Source organism: Papio anubis, chromosome 14 (assembly GCF_008728515.1).
Source record: "Papio anubis isolate 15944 chromosome 14, Panubis1.0, whole genome shotgun sequence".
In the NCBI taxonomy this organism is placed as follows: Eukaryota; Metazoa; Chordata; class Mammalia; order Primates; family Cercopithecidae; genus Papio; species Papio anubis.
The window spans coordinates 8,747,706-8,764,354 of NC_044989.1; the positions used below are offsets into that span (position 1 = coordinate 8,747,706).

General features: G+C 39.1%; 1 protein-coding gene across 8 annotated transcripts in view; it reads right to left on the bottom strand.

Annotated features, from left to right (window-relative positions):
• The window catches only part of MBOAT2 (membrane bound O-acyltransferase domain containing 2), a 147,355-nt gene that overhangs the window by 41,041 nt on the left and 89,665 nt on the right, over positions 1–16,649 (bottom strand). For 7 of the 8 annotated variants that reach the window (XR_004178177.1, XR_004178176.1, XM_031654922.1 and 4 more), the window contains one exon: positions 7,741–7,836. Coding sequence is in view for 5 of the 8 variants with exons in the window: in XM_031654922.1 (XP_031510782.1) it covers positions 7,741–7,836 (96 nt within the window). In the remaining 3 variants the exon portion in view is untranslated. Of the gene's footprint in view, positions 1–7,740; positions 7,837–11,184; positions 11,218–16,649 lie in introns of those variants that run through there. The other variant, XM_031654926.1, reaches the window with a different exon arrangement.

Consider the following 16,649-nt stretch of genomic DNA (forward strand, 5'->3'; position numbering starts at 1 on the left):
ACACGGGTCAGAACACTTAATCCTGACCCCACTTCACATCAGTTGTGGAAGACAAGGAAGTTATTTAACTTTTCTCAAAACGGTTATCTATAAAACATGGATAATAATGCCACTGTGTGGATTAAATTTAATAGTATCTGAGACACAGCAGATGTTTAATAGGAGCTGGGTCCTTTCTCCCATTCACACCTTTGCATAGTAACTGCCAGAACTGCCATGAAGCCAATGGCGCTGAAGAGACATAATAATCAAAAGGGAAGTGCTGTTTCTGGAGAAGCTCTCTCTTGAGAACAGGAAATGAAAAATGAAAGGTATGTGAATAACTACATAACAAAGTATCCACTGCCCAGTGAGCTATTTGAAGATCTGCACAGAGACAGCTGAGGGAACGCATTTCAAACAAGAGTCATTTAGTCTGGGCCTTTAAGACTGTGGAGGTTTGGACATGTAGATATGGCTGGAAGGGTGTCCCAAGGACAGACATTGGGATGAGCAACAGAACTAAAACAGAAAGAACAGGTGAGAGGGCACACACCAAGGGGGCCCTGCAGGTCCGTCACCAGCTTCTCAGCCTCAGGAAAACACTGATTTTTTTTTTTTTTTAAATACTCTTAAGTTCTGGGATCCATGTGCAGATCATGCAGGTTTGTGATACAGGTATACACGTGCCATGGTGGTTTGCTGCACCCATCAACCCTTCATCTACATTAGGTATTTCTCCTAATGCTATCCCTCCCCTAACCCCCACCCCACAACAGGCCCCAATATGTGATGTTCCCCTCCCTGTGTCCAAATGTTCTCGTTGTTCAACTTCCACTTATGAGTGAGAACAACACTGCATGTTTCTGATGAATCTTGTGCCACACCGCTTGGTGAACACACATATGTTCAGGGAGAAAGGCTTGGTTGGGTAGGGTGGGGAACAGACAAAGCAAACCATAAATGGATCCATCTCTGTTTACTCCTGGTAACTTGAATTACATTAGTGGCAGCCAAACGGAATGTTTCCTGTAATCAGACGTAGGTCAAGGGGCTGGGAGACACTCCCACAGAATGGGCCAGGATAAAGGCCCACTACTCGCAGGCAGTCTAATGATTCACATCAACCCTATTTGCAACACAGCTGCTGGGCGCCATGTGCGGGGAAAATAATGAAGGGCCAAGGGGGGTCTTCCATGACTCATTTCAGAACACAGAAACACATCTACGATTAGACTCTGAGCATGAATAATGCTTTCTAAAAAGGACTGATGGACATGACAAGCACACCTGTGGCTATCAGATCACATGCTCTATCACTTCTTCTTATACCTGAAAAAAATGATGCCTAAAAAGTACCCAGCTCAGCCTTCAAGAACCTATCAAAACGCACAACGCATGCTTAATAAACCTTAGTGAAGGAGCACACACGACTGAGCAGTAATAAACATTTACCAAGCCTCTGATACAGTTCAGTTAGCTCTAAGATATATTCTTGACGTGAATGAAAAATTATTTCACATACATATTTTTTTGGTGGGTGCACGAAAAGCAACTCTTTCAGTACCACAGAAACAACATATTCTTTTGCCAAAAAATCTGTTCTTGCTTCCATCTACAATCTATTATCTATACGTGGGGCAAGGATTCACCTTTCTCTTCTCTTTCCAAACATCCCAATACCATTTACTGAAGAGTAGAGCCTGGCTTTCCCCACAGATTTCTGATCCCACCACTGCTGTTCTGTATTTTTATTTCTTAGATCCATGAGTCTCTTTCTCGGTCCTTCATCCTGGTTTCCTTGGTTTGTCTATTCCTGTCAGTCCAGAATATTTTAATGACTCCTGCTTTACAGACAGTAGTATGTCTTTATATCAACTTCACTACACTCAAGCATTTATTCTTCTAGAGAAAATTTTCAATTTATTTATCTAATTTCCCTCAAAACTCCAATTTTACCTGCATTACACCAACAGATTAACTTGGGGGAATCAGTATTTTTTTTTCCTTTATTTTTTTATTTTTATGAGACAGCTCTGTCGCCCACGCTGGAGTGCAATGGTTTAATCTCAGCTCACTGCATCCTCCACCTCCTGGATTCCAGTGATTCTCATGCCTCAGTCTCCCAAGAAGCTGCGATTACAGTTGTGCACCACCATGCCTGGCTAATTTTTCTATTTTTAGTAGAGATGAGTTTTGCCATATTGGTCAGGCTGCTCTCAAATTCCTGGCCTCAAGTGATCCACTCGCCTCAGTTTCCCAAAGTGCTAAGATTGCAGGCATGAGCCACCACGCCCAGCCCCATTCGTATCTTTATAATACTGAGGGTTGTTTTCTTTTTTTCTTTTCTTTTCTTTTTTTTTTTTTTTTTTTTTTGAGACAGGGTCTTGCTCTGTTACGCAGGCTGGAGTACAGTTGTGTGAACATGGCTTACTGCAGCCTCAACCTCCCAAGCTCATGCGATCCTCCCACTTCAGCCTCCTGAGTAGCTGGGACTACAGGCACACAGCACCATGCCTAGATAATTTTTAAATTTTTTGTAGAGATAGGTTTCACCATGTTGCCCAGGCTGGTCTTGAACGCCTGAGCTCAAGTGATCCTCCCACTTTGGTCTCCCAAAGTGTTGGTATTATAGGTGTGAGCCACTGCACCCAGTCACAATACTGAGTTTTATTATTCAAACAAACGGGTTGAATTTTTTCCCCAATTACTCTATGTTCTACAGTAAAAATTTATCGTTTTCTGCATAGATGTTCTGTACATTTATTTTTACACATATTACCAGATATTTCATGGTTTTTCTTGCTTTTGAAAAAGGATCCTTTTTCTATCATATTTTCTAACTGATTACTGCTGACATGCAGAAAGCTATTTAGTTGTTTTATACTTCTCTTGTATCTATTATCTGAGGCTAACGTGAGATCAAACAACTTCAGTAGCTTTTCAACCTTTCTGTAAATAGAAACTTGTATTATGGTATAAGTTTATCTTTACCTAATCAACATTTTAAATGTATCTTAAACCTAACAATTTACACATACACCCACACGCAGTTTCTCCATACTCTTGTGCAAGTAAAACTGTCCCATACAAGAGAGATTTCAGGCTGATTCCCCAGGAGGAGTCTGGGCTTTGCTTCTTGCGCTTTCTAGCATCAGAGCAACGGGCCAGCTCAGCACGAAGGGTGAGTCACTATCCAGTTCACCTTCTTAACCATCTGACACTCTGAACAGCTACGATATTCACTCTAATTAGGATCCAGTCAGGATCTTTTCTGCTCATGTATTATAACACATTCAAGGGGTCCCTGTGCCCAAATACTTCATCAAGGGGAGAGTCTGTCTCTAGGTGGCTTTTTTCTCTCCTGTGTCCATTAAAAAACAAAAAACAAAAAACCAAGAGCCTTCAAGTTCATTCTGCCACAATGGTCTCCTTCAGCTAATTCGACTGTCTAATCTTTATCAGTTCACTGATAATGGTCAAAGTTTTCTCCTGTACTATGCAGCCATAAAAAAAGATGAGTTCACGTCCTTTGCAGGGATATGGATAAAGCTGGAAACTACCATTCTCAGTAAACTATCAGAAGGACAGAAAACCAAACACTTTTCACTTATAGGTGGGAATTGAACAATGAGAACACTTGGACACAGGGAGGGGAACATCATACACTGGGGCCTGTCGGGAGGTGGGGGGCTGGAAGAGGGATAGCATTAGGAGATATACTAATATAAATGACAAGTTGATGGGTGCAGCAAACCAACATGGCACATGTATACCTATGTAACAAACCTGCACGGTGTGTCCATGTACTCTAGAACTTAAAGTATAATAATAATAATAAAAAGTTTTCTCCTAATGGATTGAAAGGTATTCTTGAAACTTGGAGTTTTGTAAACAGGTTTTTCTATCTTAAAAAGGCCAGGTTGTTTTTCTCCTACATATTTAAACATTTAAAACTGCATTTAAGTGTTTAAATGGCTTTATTTTATTTTATTTTATTTTATTTCTGAGACAGGGTCTCACTCTGTCACCTGGGCTGGAGTGCAGTGGTGCAATCTCAGCTCACTGCAACCCCTGCCCCCAGGGCTCAAGCGACTCTCCCACTTTAGCCTCCTGAGCATCTGGGGCTACAGGTATGTGCCACCATGCCTATCTAATTTTTTCTATTTTTAGTAGATACAGGGTTTTGCCATGTTGCCCAAACTCCTGAGCTCAGGTGATCCACCTGCCTTGGCCTCCCAAAGTGCTGGGATTACAGGGGTGAGCCACCACACCTAGCCTTCAATGACATTTTAGAGGTCAGCAAAATACTTCTAAAGTCATGTCCTATACAGCTGTTTTTTAAACATGCGCTATGCTCTTAATGTCAATTGTCCTCTGATCTGTGAGGCCATGTGACTCATGCTTGCTGACAGAATGCAGGCAGAAGTGCTGCGTAGGCACACCCTCGCTTTGTTCATACTCACCACCCCGCCCTCAACTTAACCTAGAGGATTCCAGAGCCTGAAGGAGGTGGAACCACAAGAAGGAAGGAGTCTGGTTCCCTAAATGACTGTGGAGCAGAGACTCCATCCTCAATGAACTGTACTATGCTAAGCCACTGAAATAAAGTTACTGTTTTAAATGTAGTAAGCCTATCCCTAGATAATACAGAAATGTTAGGTAAAGGCCTTGAGACTGACAATAATTTGGAATAGCTGACCAGGGAAATAAAAAGGGTAATGATAATGACCAAGATCAAACTGATGGAGGGGCTGTGGGAGCCCAGCAAAGACTGGGCCACACAAATCCATACTAACACCAATCCACATGGTTGTATAATAAATTCAATTTGGCTATGTTAAATCACTTTTTAAATCGAATGGTTAAAAGAGCAACAAAATATTTTTAATGAAATATTATACGGGATCCCAAAATACAAACTAGAGAAATACAGAGCAGATGTGGCTGAAGCAAGACTGGAAGACCTAGAACCTCATCTGCTGAGCTCCTAAGACACCTGCAGAACCTGCCTGCAGAGTCCCAGGACTCTAAAGGTCAATGTGAAAACTCATGATTTTATGGTATCGCTAAGCTTAAGTTGCTAATGTTAATATTTCTGTTATCAACATTAAACTAAATTATTTAAAAGTATGTTTTTTGTTTCTATTTTCTACTATGAATAAATGCTTATTTCTCACTTACTATAATTCAAGTATTCAAAGCTCTTAATTTCTCTTTCAGATGGCACAGCCTTTCCCCACATGGCTCTAGTTTCTCCATTTGTGTTGTCTGTTACTTTCTCCCATTTTTCTCACTGTATTTTCAACTTTCTTCTGTACTGAAGTATTATTCCTGACTCAATATATATTTAATGCCACCATGTGCTAAGCACTAGGATGCATGATGAACAAGACCAATATGGTTGCAAATTCTCAGGAGAATTAAATTTTCTAAGTGATTGCAATTCTTTTAAACTTATATAACTATTTCCTAATTTCATTACACTATGATGACAATGTGACCTGGGCTACTTCCTCAAGCTCATGAAGGTTTTCACAGTGGTCCAGCATCTACTGATCCTGCCCATGAGGTCATGTTCTCCAGGAATACCTACTATCCATAAACCGGATTGCCAACATCTGCTCTCCTTTTCTGCCCTTCCAGGTGTATTTCCCAATTCCATTCAACAGCTTTGATTAACTGGCTTTTTAGTGCATTTAAACTGTTTTGTTTTGACCTGGGCTTTATTTGTTTTTGATGTAATTTCCTTTCATCTGAACCTATTTTTAAGATCTGTGTAGTAAAATATACTTCAATCTCATTAGGGAGAAAAAGGTATTTCCTCTTTCTCTTCTAAAATTCTCTTGTTTCATAGAAGTGACTTTTTTCCCTGAGCTCATACAACTTTGGTCCATTTCTATCGCTGAACAATTTTTTTGTCAGAGGTACCATGATTTTTCCAATACACGTATCCTTAAATTGGATTTATTGCTCATTACTTATGCTGTCCAGATGACTCAAGACTAGTCCAAAGCAGGCCTACTGTATCTTGTTCACTGGAGAAAGCAGTCAAGCCTGACATAAAAAAACATATATAAAGGTTTATCTTCAACTTCCCCATCTGGTACCAAAGTGTTAGCAGATGTCACTTTATAAAGATGGAAAGCAAGTTACTTTATAAGAGCTTGTGCATTTATTTCACAACAGACATATTGTTGTGGGAAGTCAGGGACTCTGAACGGAGGGATGGGCTGGAACCATGGCAGAGGAACATAAATTGTGAAGATTTCATGGACATATATCAGTCCCCAAAATTGGTACTTTTATAATTTCTTACGCCTGTCTTTACTGCAATCTCTGAACATAAATTGTGAAGATTTCATTTTAATATGGACATTTATCATTTCCCTAATAATACTCTTATAATTTCTTACGCCTGTCTTACTTTAATCTCTTAATCCTGTTATCTTCATAAGCTGAGGATGTATGTCACCTCAGGACCACTACTGTACAAATTGATTGTAAAACGTGTGTTTGAACAATATGAAATCAGTGCACCTTGAAAAATATCAGAATAACAGTGATTTTAAGGAACAAGGGGAGACAACCATAAGGTCTGACTGCCTGTGGGGTTGGGCAGAATAGAGCCACATTTTCTTCAGACATGCAAGTAGGAGAGATACTGCTAAATTCTTCTCCTGGCAAGGAATATTAAATATTAAGACCCTAGGAAAAGAATTGCATTCCTGGGGAGGTCTATAAATGGCCGCTGTGGGAGTCTCTGTCTTATGTGGTTGAGATAAGGACTGAAATATGCCCTGGTCTCCTGCAGTACCCTCAGGCTTATTAGGGTGAAAAAAATCCCACCCTGGTGAATTTGAGGTCAGACCGGTTCTCTGTTCTCGAACTCTGTTTTCTGTTGTTTAAGATGTTTATCAAGACAATACGTGTACAGCTGAACATAGACCCTCATCAGTAATTCTAATTTTGCCCTTGCCTTGTGATCTTGCTTTGCCCTTTGCCTTGTGATCTTTATTGGCCTCAGAAGCATGTGAACTTTGTTCTCCTTTTTTGCCCTTTGAAGCATGTGATCTTTGTGACCTACTCCCTGTTCGTACACCCCCTCCCCTTTTGAAATCCCTAACAAAAACTTGCTGGTTTTGCAGCTCAGGGGGCATCATGGACCTACCGATATGTGATGTCACCCCCAGCAGCCCAGCTGTAAAATTCCTCTCTTTGTACTCTTTCTCTTTATTTCTCAGACTGGTCGACACTTGGGGAAAATAAAAAGAACCTACATTGAAATATTGGGGGCTAGTTCCCCTGATAACATATAATCAGTTTTGTTACAGGACAAAAAGACTCATCTAGCACCAGGAAGAAAATAAATCCCCTTCGAAGGAACAAATACTAGAAGTTATTTCCACTGCTCAACTGAATACTGGTGTTGAATGGAGAACACTGCAAAGAGGTGAAATGCATAGAAGTAAAATGCATCCTTGAGCATCTTCTCTAGGAAACTCAGACTGACCTAGCCCAAGGACCTAAGAACCAAAGGAAGACCCGTTAGGTAGGAAGAAGCAGAACAAGGCTCTTACTGACTTAGACAGTACTATAAAACACTACTTACAAGAGGGAAATTCTAAATTTAGAAAGAAATTTTCAACTAAAATATTTAATAATAGCTTTTCACTGGAACTACTAAATGCAAATATATTTTGTTCTTTAACCACCTTGTTAGAATGGATAAACAGGCCACTGAATCAGTTTTCATCTTACCCTGAAAAATCAGCAGAATATTGTCCATAGTCAAAGATATAGACTCGAGTAACTTGGCACACTGTGAGGTATCCCAGAGCAAACACAAAGCAGTAACTGCAAAACAAAAATAAGCTACATTAATGAAGATAAAAGACTCATTTTGTTAAAGAGTACATTTTAAAGTAATTTATTAGCTAAATGACATGGTTCAGAAATTAAATATTACTAGATCTACTCTACAAACAGCCTTCTTTAATAAATTAGGAAAACTCTTTTCTAGCATCTGCTTCAGTTTACTTGACTATCACCTTCAATGGTAAATTCATTTTATTCATTTCCTTGTGAGAGACACACACACACTAATTTATATATCTGAAAGTCATGATCATGAACATAAATACGTGGTTAGTATGTGTTCCATTTATTCCTCCTTTCTAGGACACAAAAGTTAGCACAAAAATATTTGGCTAAGGTATACATTAAACAAATTCTTAATAGAATTTTGAAAAAAACTTGTCTTCGATAGTCTAAAAGCATACCTTCTTAGTATGAGTCGGGTGGCATTTACACACATTTCATAGCTATGAACACTTAGTGATTTCTACAAACTTAAGATGCTTGGAATATAGTTAAAATTAAAAACACAGCATGGGAAAAAGAACTTATATATCAACAGGAGAGAAGAGAAACCCAGAAACAGACTCCAGAATACTTAACATTGAATAGGATGAAGGCTGCAATGCAAATTATCAGGGAATGGATGAGTTGTTATCTAATTGGTTCAAAATCTGGGTGGGGAAAAGAAAGCTATGCCTTTATCTCACACCAAAACAATTCTATGCGGATTAATGAATTACATGTAAAATATACAAGTACAACAAATAGGAACTGTGACTAAATATTCAAATGTTCTGAAATTGGGGAAAGACTTTCTAAACATATATGATATAGAAGAAATCAAGGGGGGAAAAAACCTTTAACTAAAAAAAAAATTTGACCAAATAAAAATCTTTGTCATGTAGGCAGTTCAGGTGGTTTTATGAAAGTTGTTTCAAACTTTTGACAAATAATTATAATCTTTTGAATTATTCCTGAGCAAAGAACAGGGAAGGAGAGCTTCTTAATCCAAATGTTTAACAAAGTTAATATATTCATGATTGCTATATCTGACAAAAATAGCATATATGGATATCCATACAAAAAGCGTTGAGAAATCACATTTAAAATAATTTCTAAAAATTATGTGGCTGCACTTTCCAAAGATGCCCAAAACAGTATCTCCCATTTCATACGCTCTTCTGCAGCCTGTGCTGCTCCCTGTCAAGAGGAGGAGTCTACCTCTCTGCCCACTTCGAGTGTGGGCTGGCCTTCTAACTGCACAGACCAGCGGATTACAGAAGCAACATTTTGCTAGTTCCAGGTGCGAACCATAATTAACCTGGCAGTTTCTACTTTTTGCCTTTTAGAATTTGGTTGTCGGGAAGAAGTGTGACTATCCTGAGACCACTACATGTAGAGATTCTGGAGGATGAGAGACAATGCACAGAAAGAGAGAGAGAAAGAACAAGAGAGAAAAGGTGGGATAAAGGAAGGGTTGGGGATTGGGTTGGGTCTAGGCCCTAATCAAGGAACTGATCACACACATCTAGGAGAGAAGGAAGGAAGGAAAGAGGGGTGAAGGAGAGAGGAGCAGGGTGGAGATGGAGAGTGAGGCACCAAGGAGCACCAAGTGGTTAGACATGTGAGTGAGGAAGCTAATTCCACATGGAAAAAAGATGATGCTATCCAGTGGAACCGTTCCTGAACTGCTTACCCACAGTCATAAGCAACCTAATACAGAGTATCACTTTGTTTTAAGCCACTATGTTTTCATGTAATGACATAATCAAAACAGAAACTGATAACTGAAAATGGGGTGCTACTGTAACCAAACACCTTCATGGAATATGTCAGATAAGAAGCCGTTTCTAAGAATCCTAAGGGCATGCCTCTTAGACATTCTCTTACGATAGATTTAAAAAAAGTTTTTAAGAAGCTCAAGGGTGTTGTCACACAGCACCCCGACTCTCAAAGTAGAAAGGAGGCTGTCTAAAAGAGATTTGTGGGTGTAGTTTCTGTCTAATGTAGAGGATTACAATTAGATACACAGGAAGCCCACATAGTTCTCTAATGGGCTTATAAAAGATTAGACTGAAAAGGAGAGACAGTTCAAAATGAAAAGAGAAGTTTAGGTCCCCAAATTTTACCCATAGGAAGCAGTCTAGCAAAGCTATTCAAATGCAAAACCTGGCCATTTCTTATGAAAAAGGACGACTAGTCCATGGTGTGGAGTCAAGAGCTCAGAGGATGAAGCCAAAAGCCACATAGATGCACTCAAGGGACTGGGTCTGGGCCCTAATCAAGGAACTGATCATACATATCTGTCTGGATTTCACAACCACCGTGGACTAGGGCTGAGAAGCATCTTACAGTCCGATAGTTTTCATTAACAATAGTGTCTCCTACAGCTGTCCTATTGCTGATCATCCCTGGATACTAGGTGTGTGAGGGGCAAAAAGCTTGCCTGTTAGTCCGCTGGCCTTCAGATCAAAAAGAACTGTACTTGGGGACCCACCCCAAGAAGCCTCATCCAGGCCTGACTTAGATGACAAGATCAAGAACTTGAGCTTGATGTCCTAATGAGATGAGACTTTGGGGATCCTGGGAGGAAAGTGAGTAAACTTTCATGTAGGATTCATGTGAACTGTGGAGGCCAGAGGACTGGCTGTCTTTCAAGACTGCTGCCATCAATAACATCCCTCCCTGTTGTACATGTCTAACTCTTTACATCAAGAGCTGAAAGAAAATTCTTGCTATAGTTTGGATGATTGCCTCCTCTAAAACTTCATGTAGAAATCTAATCTCTAACGCTGGAGGTGGGGTCTAATGGGAGGTGTCTGGGTCATGGGGGCAGATCCCTCATGTAGATGAATGCCTTCCCTGGGGGATGAGGAGGTGAGTGAGTTCTCACTCTGTTTATTCTCTTGAGAGCTGGTTGTTAAAAAGAGCCTGGCACCTCCCTGCTCTTTCCTCCGCTCTGGCCACATGGTCTCTGCACACACTGGCTCCCCTTCACCTTCTGCCACATGGAGAAGCAGCCTGAGGCCCTCACCAGAGGCAGATGCTCAATGTTGAACTTTCTAATCATCAGAACCATAAGCCAAATAAACTTTTTCTCTTTATAAATTACCCAGTCTCAGGTATTTCTTTACAGAAACACTAAATTAAGACACTTTCCTGTCCCATCCCCCTTGAATCTATGCTAGACTTAATAACTTGTTTTTACCAATAGAATACAGTGCAAATCATAGACAGAATTAAAAATCACATGATATCTCAACAGATGCAGAAAAAGGATTTGGCAAATATCCTGCATGCCTCTATGATTAAAACCCACAGCAAATTGGTATACAAGGGACATACCTTAATGTAATAAAAGCCATCTATGACAAACCCACAGCCAACATAACACCGAATGGGGAAAAGTTGAAAGCATTCTTGCTGAGAACAGGAACAAGACAAGGATGCCCACTCTCAGCACTCCTCTTCAACACAGTACTGGAAGTCCTAGCTAAAGCAATAAGAAAGACAGAAAGAAAGAGAGAAAGAGAGAGAGAGGAGAAAAGAAAAGAAAAGGGCATCCACATCAGTAAAAAGGAAGTCAATTTACCTTGAAAACCCTAAGGACTCCTCCAGAAAGCTCCTAGAACTTATTGATAAAAGAATTCAGCAAAGTTTTCTGGATACAAGATTAATGTACAGAAATCCATAGCTCTTCCATACACCAAACAGCAACAAAGTGGATAATCAAATCAGTAATTCAACCCCTTTTACAAGAGCTGCAAAAAAATAAAATACTAAGGAATACACCTAACCAAGGAGTCAAAAGATCACTACAAGGAAAACTAAAAACACTGCTGAAGGAAATCATAGATGACACAAACAAATGGAAAACACATCCTATGCTCATGGATGGATAGAATCAGTATTATGGAAATGACCATACTGCCAAAAGCAATTTACAAATTCAATGCAATCCCCATCAAAATACCACCATCATTCTTCACAGAGTTAGAAAAAGCAGTTCTAAAATTCATATGGAACCAAAAAAGAGCCCGCATAGCCAAAGCAAGACTAAGCAAAAAGGACAAATCTGGAAGCATCACACTACCTGATTTCAAACTATACTATAAGGCCATAGTCACAAAAACAGCATGGTACTGGTATAAAAATAGGCACACAGACCAGTGGAACAGAATACAGAACCCATAAATAAACCCAAATACTTAGAGCCAACTGATCTTCAACAAAGCAAACAAAAAAGTAAAATGGGGAAGGGACACCCTTTTCAACAAATGGATAATTGGCTAGCCACACGTAGGAGAATGAAACTGGATCCTCATCTCTCACCTTATACAAAAATCAACTCAAGATGGGTTAAAGACTTAAACCTAAGACCTGAAACTATAAAAATCCTAGAAGATAACATTGGAAAAACCCTTCTAGACTTTGGCTTAGGCAAGGATTTCATGACCAAGAACCCAAAAGCAAATGCAATAAAAATGAAGATAAATAGTTGGGACCTAATTAAACTGGAGAGCTTTTGCATAGCAAAAGGAACAGTCAGCAGAGTAAACAGACAATCCACAGAGTGGGAGAAAATCTTTACAACCTGTACATCTAATAAAGGACTAATATCCAGAATCTACAACAAACTCAATCAGTAAGAAAAAAACAAACAATCCCATCAAAAAGTGGGCTAAGGACATGAATAGACAGTTCTCAAAAGAAGATATACAAATGGCCAACAAACATATGAAAAAATGCTCACATCACTAATGATCAGGGAAATGCAAATCAAAACCACAATGCGATACCACCTCACTCCTGCAAGAATGGTCATAATAAAAAAACTGTAGATAATAGTGTGGATGCAGTGATCAGGGAACACTTCTACACTGCTGGTGGGAATGTAAACTAGTACAGTCACTATGGAAAGCAGTGTGGAGATTCCTTTAAGAATTAAAAGTAGAACTACCATTTGATCCAGCAATCCCACTACTGGGTATCTACCCAGAGGAAAAAAAAAGTCATTATTTGAAAAAGATACTTGCACATGCATGTTTATAGCGCACAATTCACGACTGCAAAACCGTGGAACCAACCCAAATGCCCATCAACAAGTGAATAAAGAAACTGTGGTGTATATATATATGATGGAATACTACTCAGCCATAAAAAGGAACAGCATTTGCAGTGACCTGGATGAGACTGGAGACTATTACTGTAAGTGAAGTAACTCATGAATGGAAAACCAAACATCGTATGTTGTGATATGTGGGAACTAAGCTATGAGGATGCAAAGGCATAAGAATGATACAATGGACTTTGGGGACTTGGGAGGAAGAGTGGGAGGGGGGCAAGGGATAAAAGATTACAAATATGGTACAGTGTATACTGCTTGGGTGATGGGTGCACCTCGATACAGCGTATCATGACTGTAGCCAGTACAGCTTAAACAGAAAACAAACAAAAAACCAAAAATCTCATTAACATAAGCAAAAATATTAACCAATGTTCATATTGGAACTACATTCGTTTGCCAATAATGTGAGCAACTACTTTACTAAACAGGATAGTAACCAAGCATTTATTCATAGTCATTTTGGTCAGATTACAGTTGAATTGCAGCCATAAGTTAGCTATGAGAGTTCAGAAACAAACAAGCAAAAAAAAATCAATGAAAGTGTTTTGTGAGAATCAACGAGCTACACAGAATTGAAAATAAAGGATATTCTATTCTCATTATTATTTGTAAATTGTGCACTAAGTCTGTTAAATTTGTAAAATTTACAATAAACTCACATATGCATATTTATGCATTTTTTTCTAGAAAGCCAGTTAGTTGGTACTCACCAATATACCCCTACTAGCCACATGTAGTTACTGAGCTCTTGAAATGTGGCTAGTATAAACTAAGATAAGCTGCAATTGTAAAATACACCCCAGATTTTGAAGACTAAGTATAAAAACAAAAATTGTTTTCATTGATTATACTTTGAAATATTATTTTGGCTATATTGGGTAAAACGGAATGTTATTACTAAAATATATTAATGTGCTTTTTTTTTCAGTTTTTAAACTGTGACTACTGGAATTTTTTTTTTTTTTTCTGAGACTGAGTCTAGCTCTGTCGCCCAGTCTGGAGTGCAGTGGCACAATCTCAGCTCACTGCAACCTCTACCTCCGAGGTTCAAGCGATTCTCCTGCCTCGGCCTCTCGAGTAGCTGGGACTATAGGTACCCGCCATCACACCCAGCTAATTTTTGTAATTTTAGTAGAGATAAGGTTTCACCACATTGGCCAGGCTGGTCTTGAACTCCTGACCTCAAGTGATCCACCTGCCTCAGCCTCCCAAAGTGCTGGAATTACAAGCATGAGCCACCATGCCCAGCCAGAAACCTTTAAATTATATCTGTGGCTTGCATTGTATTTCTATCACACAGTGCTAGACGGTTTTCCTGAAAAAAGGAAAACAGACACAGCGGGTGGGGCTTTTCACATTTTTGCCACTCTCTCTACCTAGAATATGGATCTGACGGCTGCTGTAGCAGCCATCTTGCACCCATGAGGTAATAAGCTAAGAGGCAGAACAAGGCGGGAAACCTGGTTCTTTAATGACACTGTTGAGCAGCTATACCAGCTCTGGACAATCTAACTTGAGAAAGAATTCTAGGTGGTGGGGGTTTTTCTGTTTTGTTTTGTTTACTGTCTGTACTCCTCCAAAAGCACATCAAACTTTTGTTGCTATCTTGTCTTTCGAATTAGACTGCAGGGAAGGGTGTTGGGAAAAGCCTTTGATTTTTCAAGTTCACACATCAGCAGAGAAAGCAGACATATAAGCCACTATGTGCACAAATTATTTTAAGTGCAACAGTCCATTTATGAATTTCACTGAATGTCTTCAAATAGAAGAATATACATGCAAATAAAATCCAGACCGACCTGGGCTGGATTTAAATAACAGTCCCAATCACTTTTTATTATTCCTACCTGTGTGACCTTAGAAAGTGACTATCCTTCTGCATCCTGGTTCTCTCACTTCTAAAAGGTGGACGCACTATTCCAGGGATCCTGGCTACGGTAACCCCATCACTGTCATCTCACCCTCCTTGCAATTGACTGGTTTATGGGAGGCAGAAAACTTAGGTCCGGTTGATGAAGCCTGACACAGAGCTTTTGGGAAGGCCTTTCTTACTCTTAGTGTGACACTTGCTGTTGGCACGTCTGTATGTGCAGTGTCCATCTTTAGCTTACAAGGAGCTAGCCTGAGGACAAAGTCAATATGCTGAGACGGCAAAATAAGTGTTTTGATGTCCTCATCAACACTGAGCTGCTGAATTAATGAAAACGAGGTGCCTTGTCTCATGACTTCTAGCTTCGAGAGGTAACCTTTCTCTGCTGTTTACACCATTCAGATACTACTATAAGTTGGGATTTCTGCTCTTCACAGCCAAAAGAATTCAGATATGATTATTACTAATATCAAAATAAAATCAACAGCTTCTGAAGAGTTCCAGAACAGAACATTTTCTTATTAATTGAATAAGAACTGTTGAATTGCTGCCTTATTTCAAAAGGTGAAACCACATCTAAAATATCTGTTCACTTAGGTGTTAGATACAGAGTGGAAATTGCTCAGGGAAATTGCTAATTCCCATGTAGCAGCAACTATGGGAATTAATGAACTAGAAAGGCTGAAGAGAACTAAAAACGAATTGTTTTCAAAAAAGGAAAACAGGTGATGTCACCAAAAGGTTCAAAATCCTGATGGGAATGAAAACAAAAACTAACAAATGAGTGTTTGTTTTAACACGATGAAATCAAATTAAACTGTTTACTCTCCGAGGTTCTCAGGCTTCGACGGCTTTGGTTGTAGCCCAACTGCACAGAAGGCTTGCACATTTGAATACTAACTTTTTTCTCTCTATTCTGCCTTCCCCTTTGTTTATATTTGCCAAGACTGTTTACTATGTACTTTTTGTTTTATAGTGTTTTATGCATTTTTTTGAAAAGTTAGAGGAATTACATTACCTGATTTAAAGACTAAGTATGAAGCTTCAGTAACCAAGACAGTATGACATTGGCCTAAAGTTAGACACATAGATCAATGAACAGAATAAAGAGTACAGAAATAAAGCCATATGTAGACGGTAAACTGCAATTCAAAAGGAAGAAGTATTTGCAACAAACAGTGCTGGGACAAATGAACATACATATAGAAAAAATAAATTCCAACCCTTGTCTCTTAACATACACAAAAATTAACTCAATATGGATCACTGATCTAGGCACAAAAACAAGAACTGTAAAACTTCTAGGAGAAACTATTCATAAACCAAGGGCAGACACAGATTTCTCAGTAAAAGATAAAAAGCTCCTAACTAAAAAATGAAATTCACTTCATCAAAATTTAAAAGTTCTGCTCTTCGAAACTCACCACTACGGAAATGAAAAGGCAAACATAGGTTGAAAACATTTTTTCATAATTTATCTATCTGACAAAGGACTTACATCCAAAACAGAAATAATGAATTATAACAAAAATTAAACCCAACAGTCAACAGATATGAACAAAATGTCCCAAAAGAAGATACACAATTCGTCAAACAGCACAGGAAAAAATGTTTGACATCATTAATCATCAGAGAAATCTAAATTAAAATCACAGTGAAATATCACTATATCCGTCAGACTGAGCACCATGGAAAAGGCTGAGAACACCGACCGCTGGCGGGAACGGAAAGGAACTGGCACTCGTATACATTGCCAGTGGGAGTGTAGAATGGTACAATCACTTTGGGAAGTCTGGCAATTTCTTACTGGAT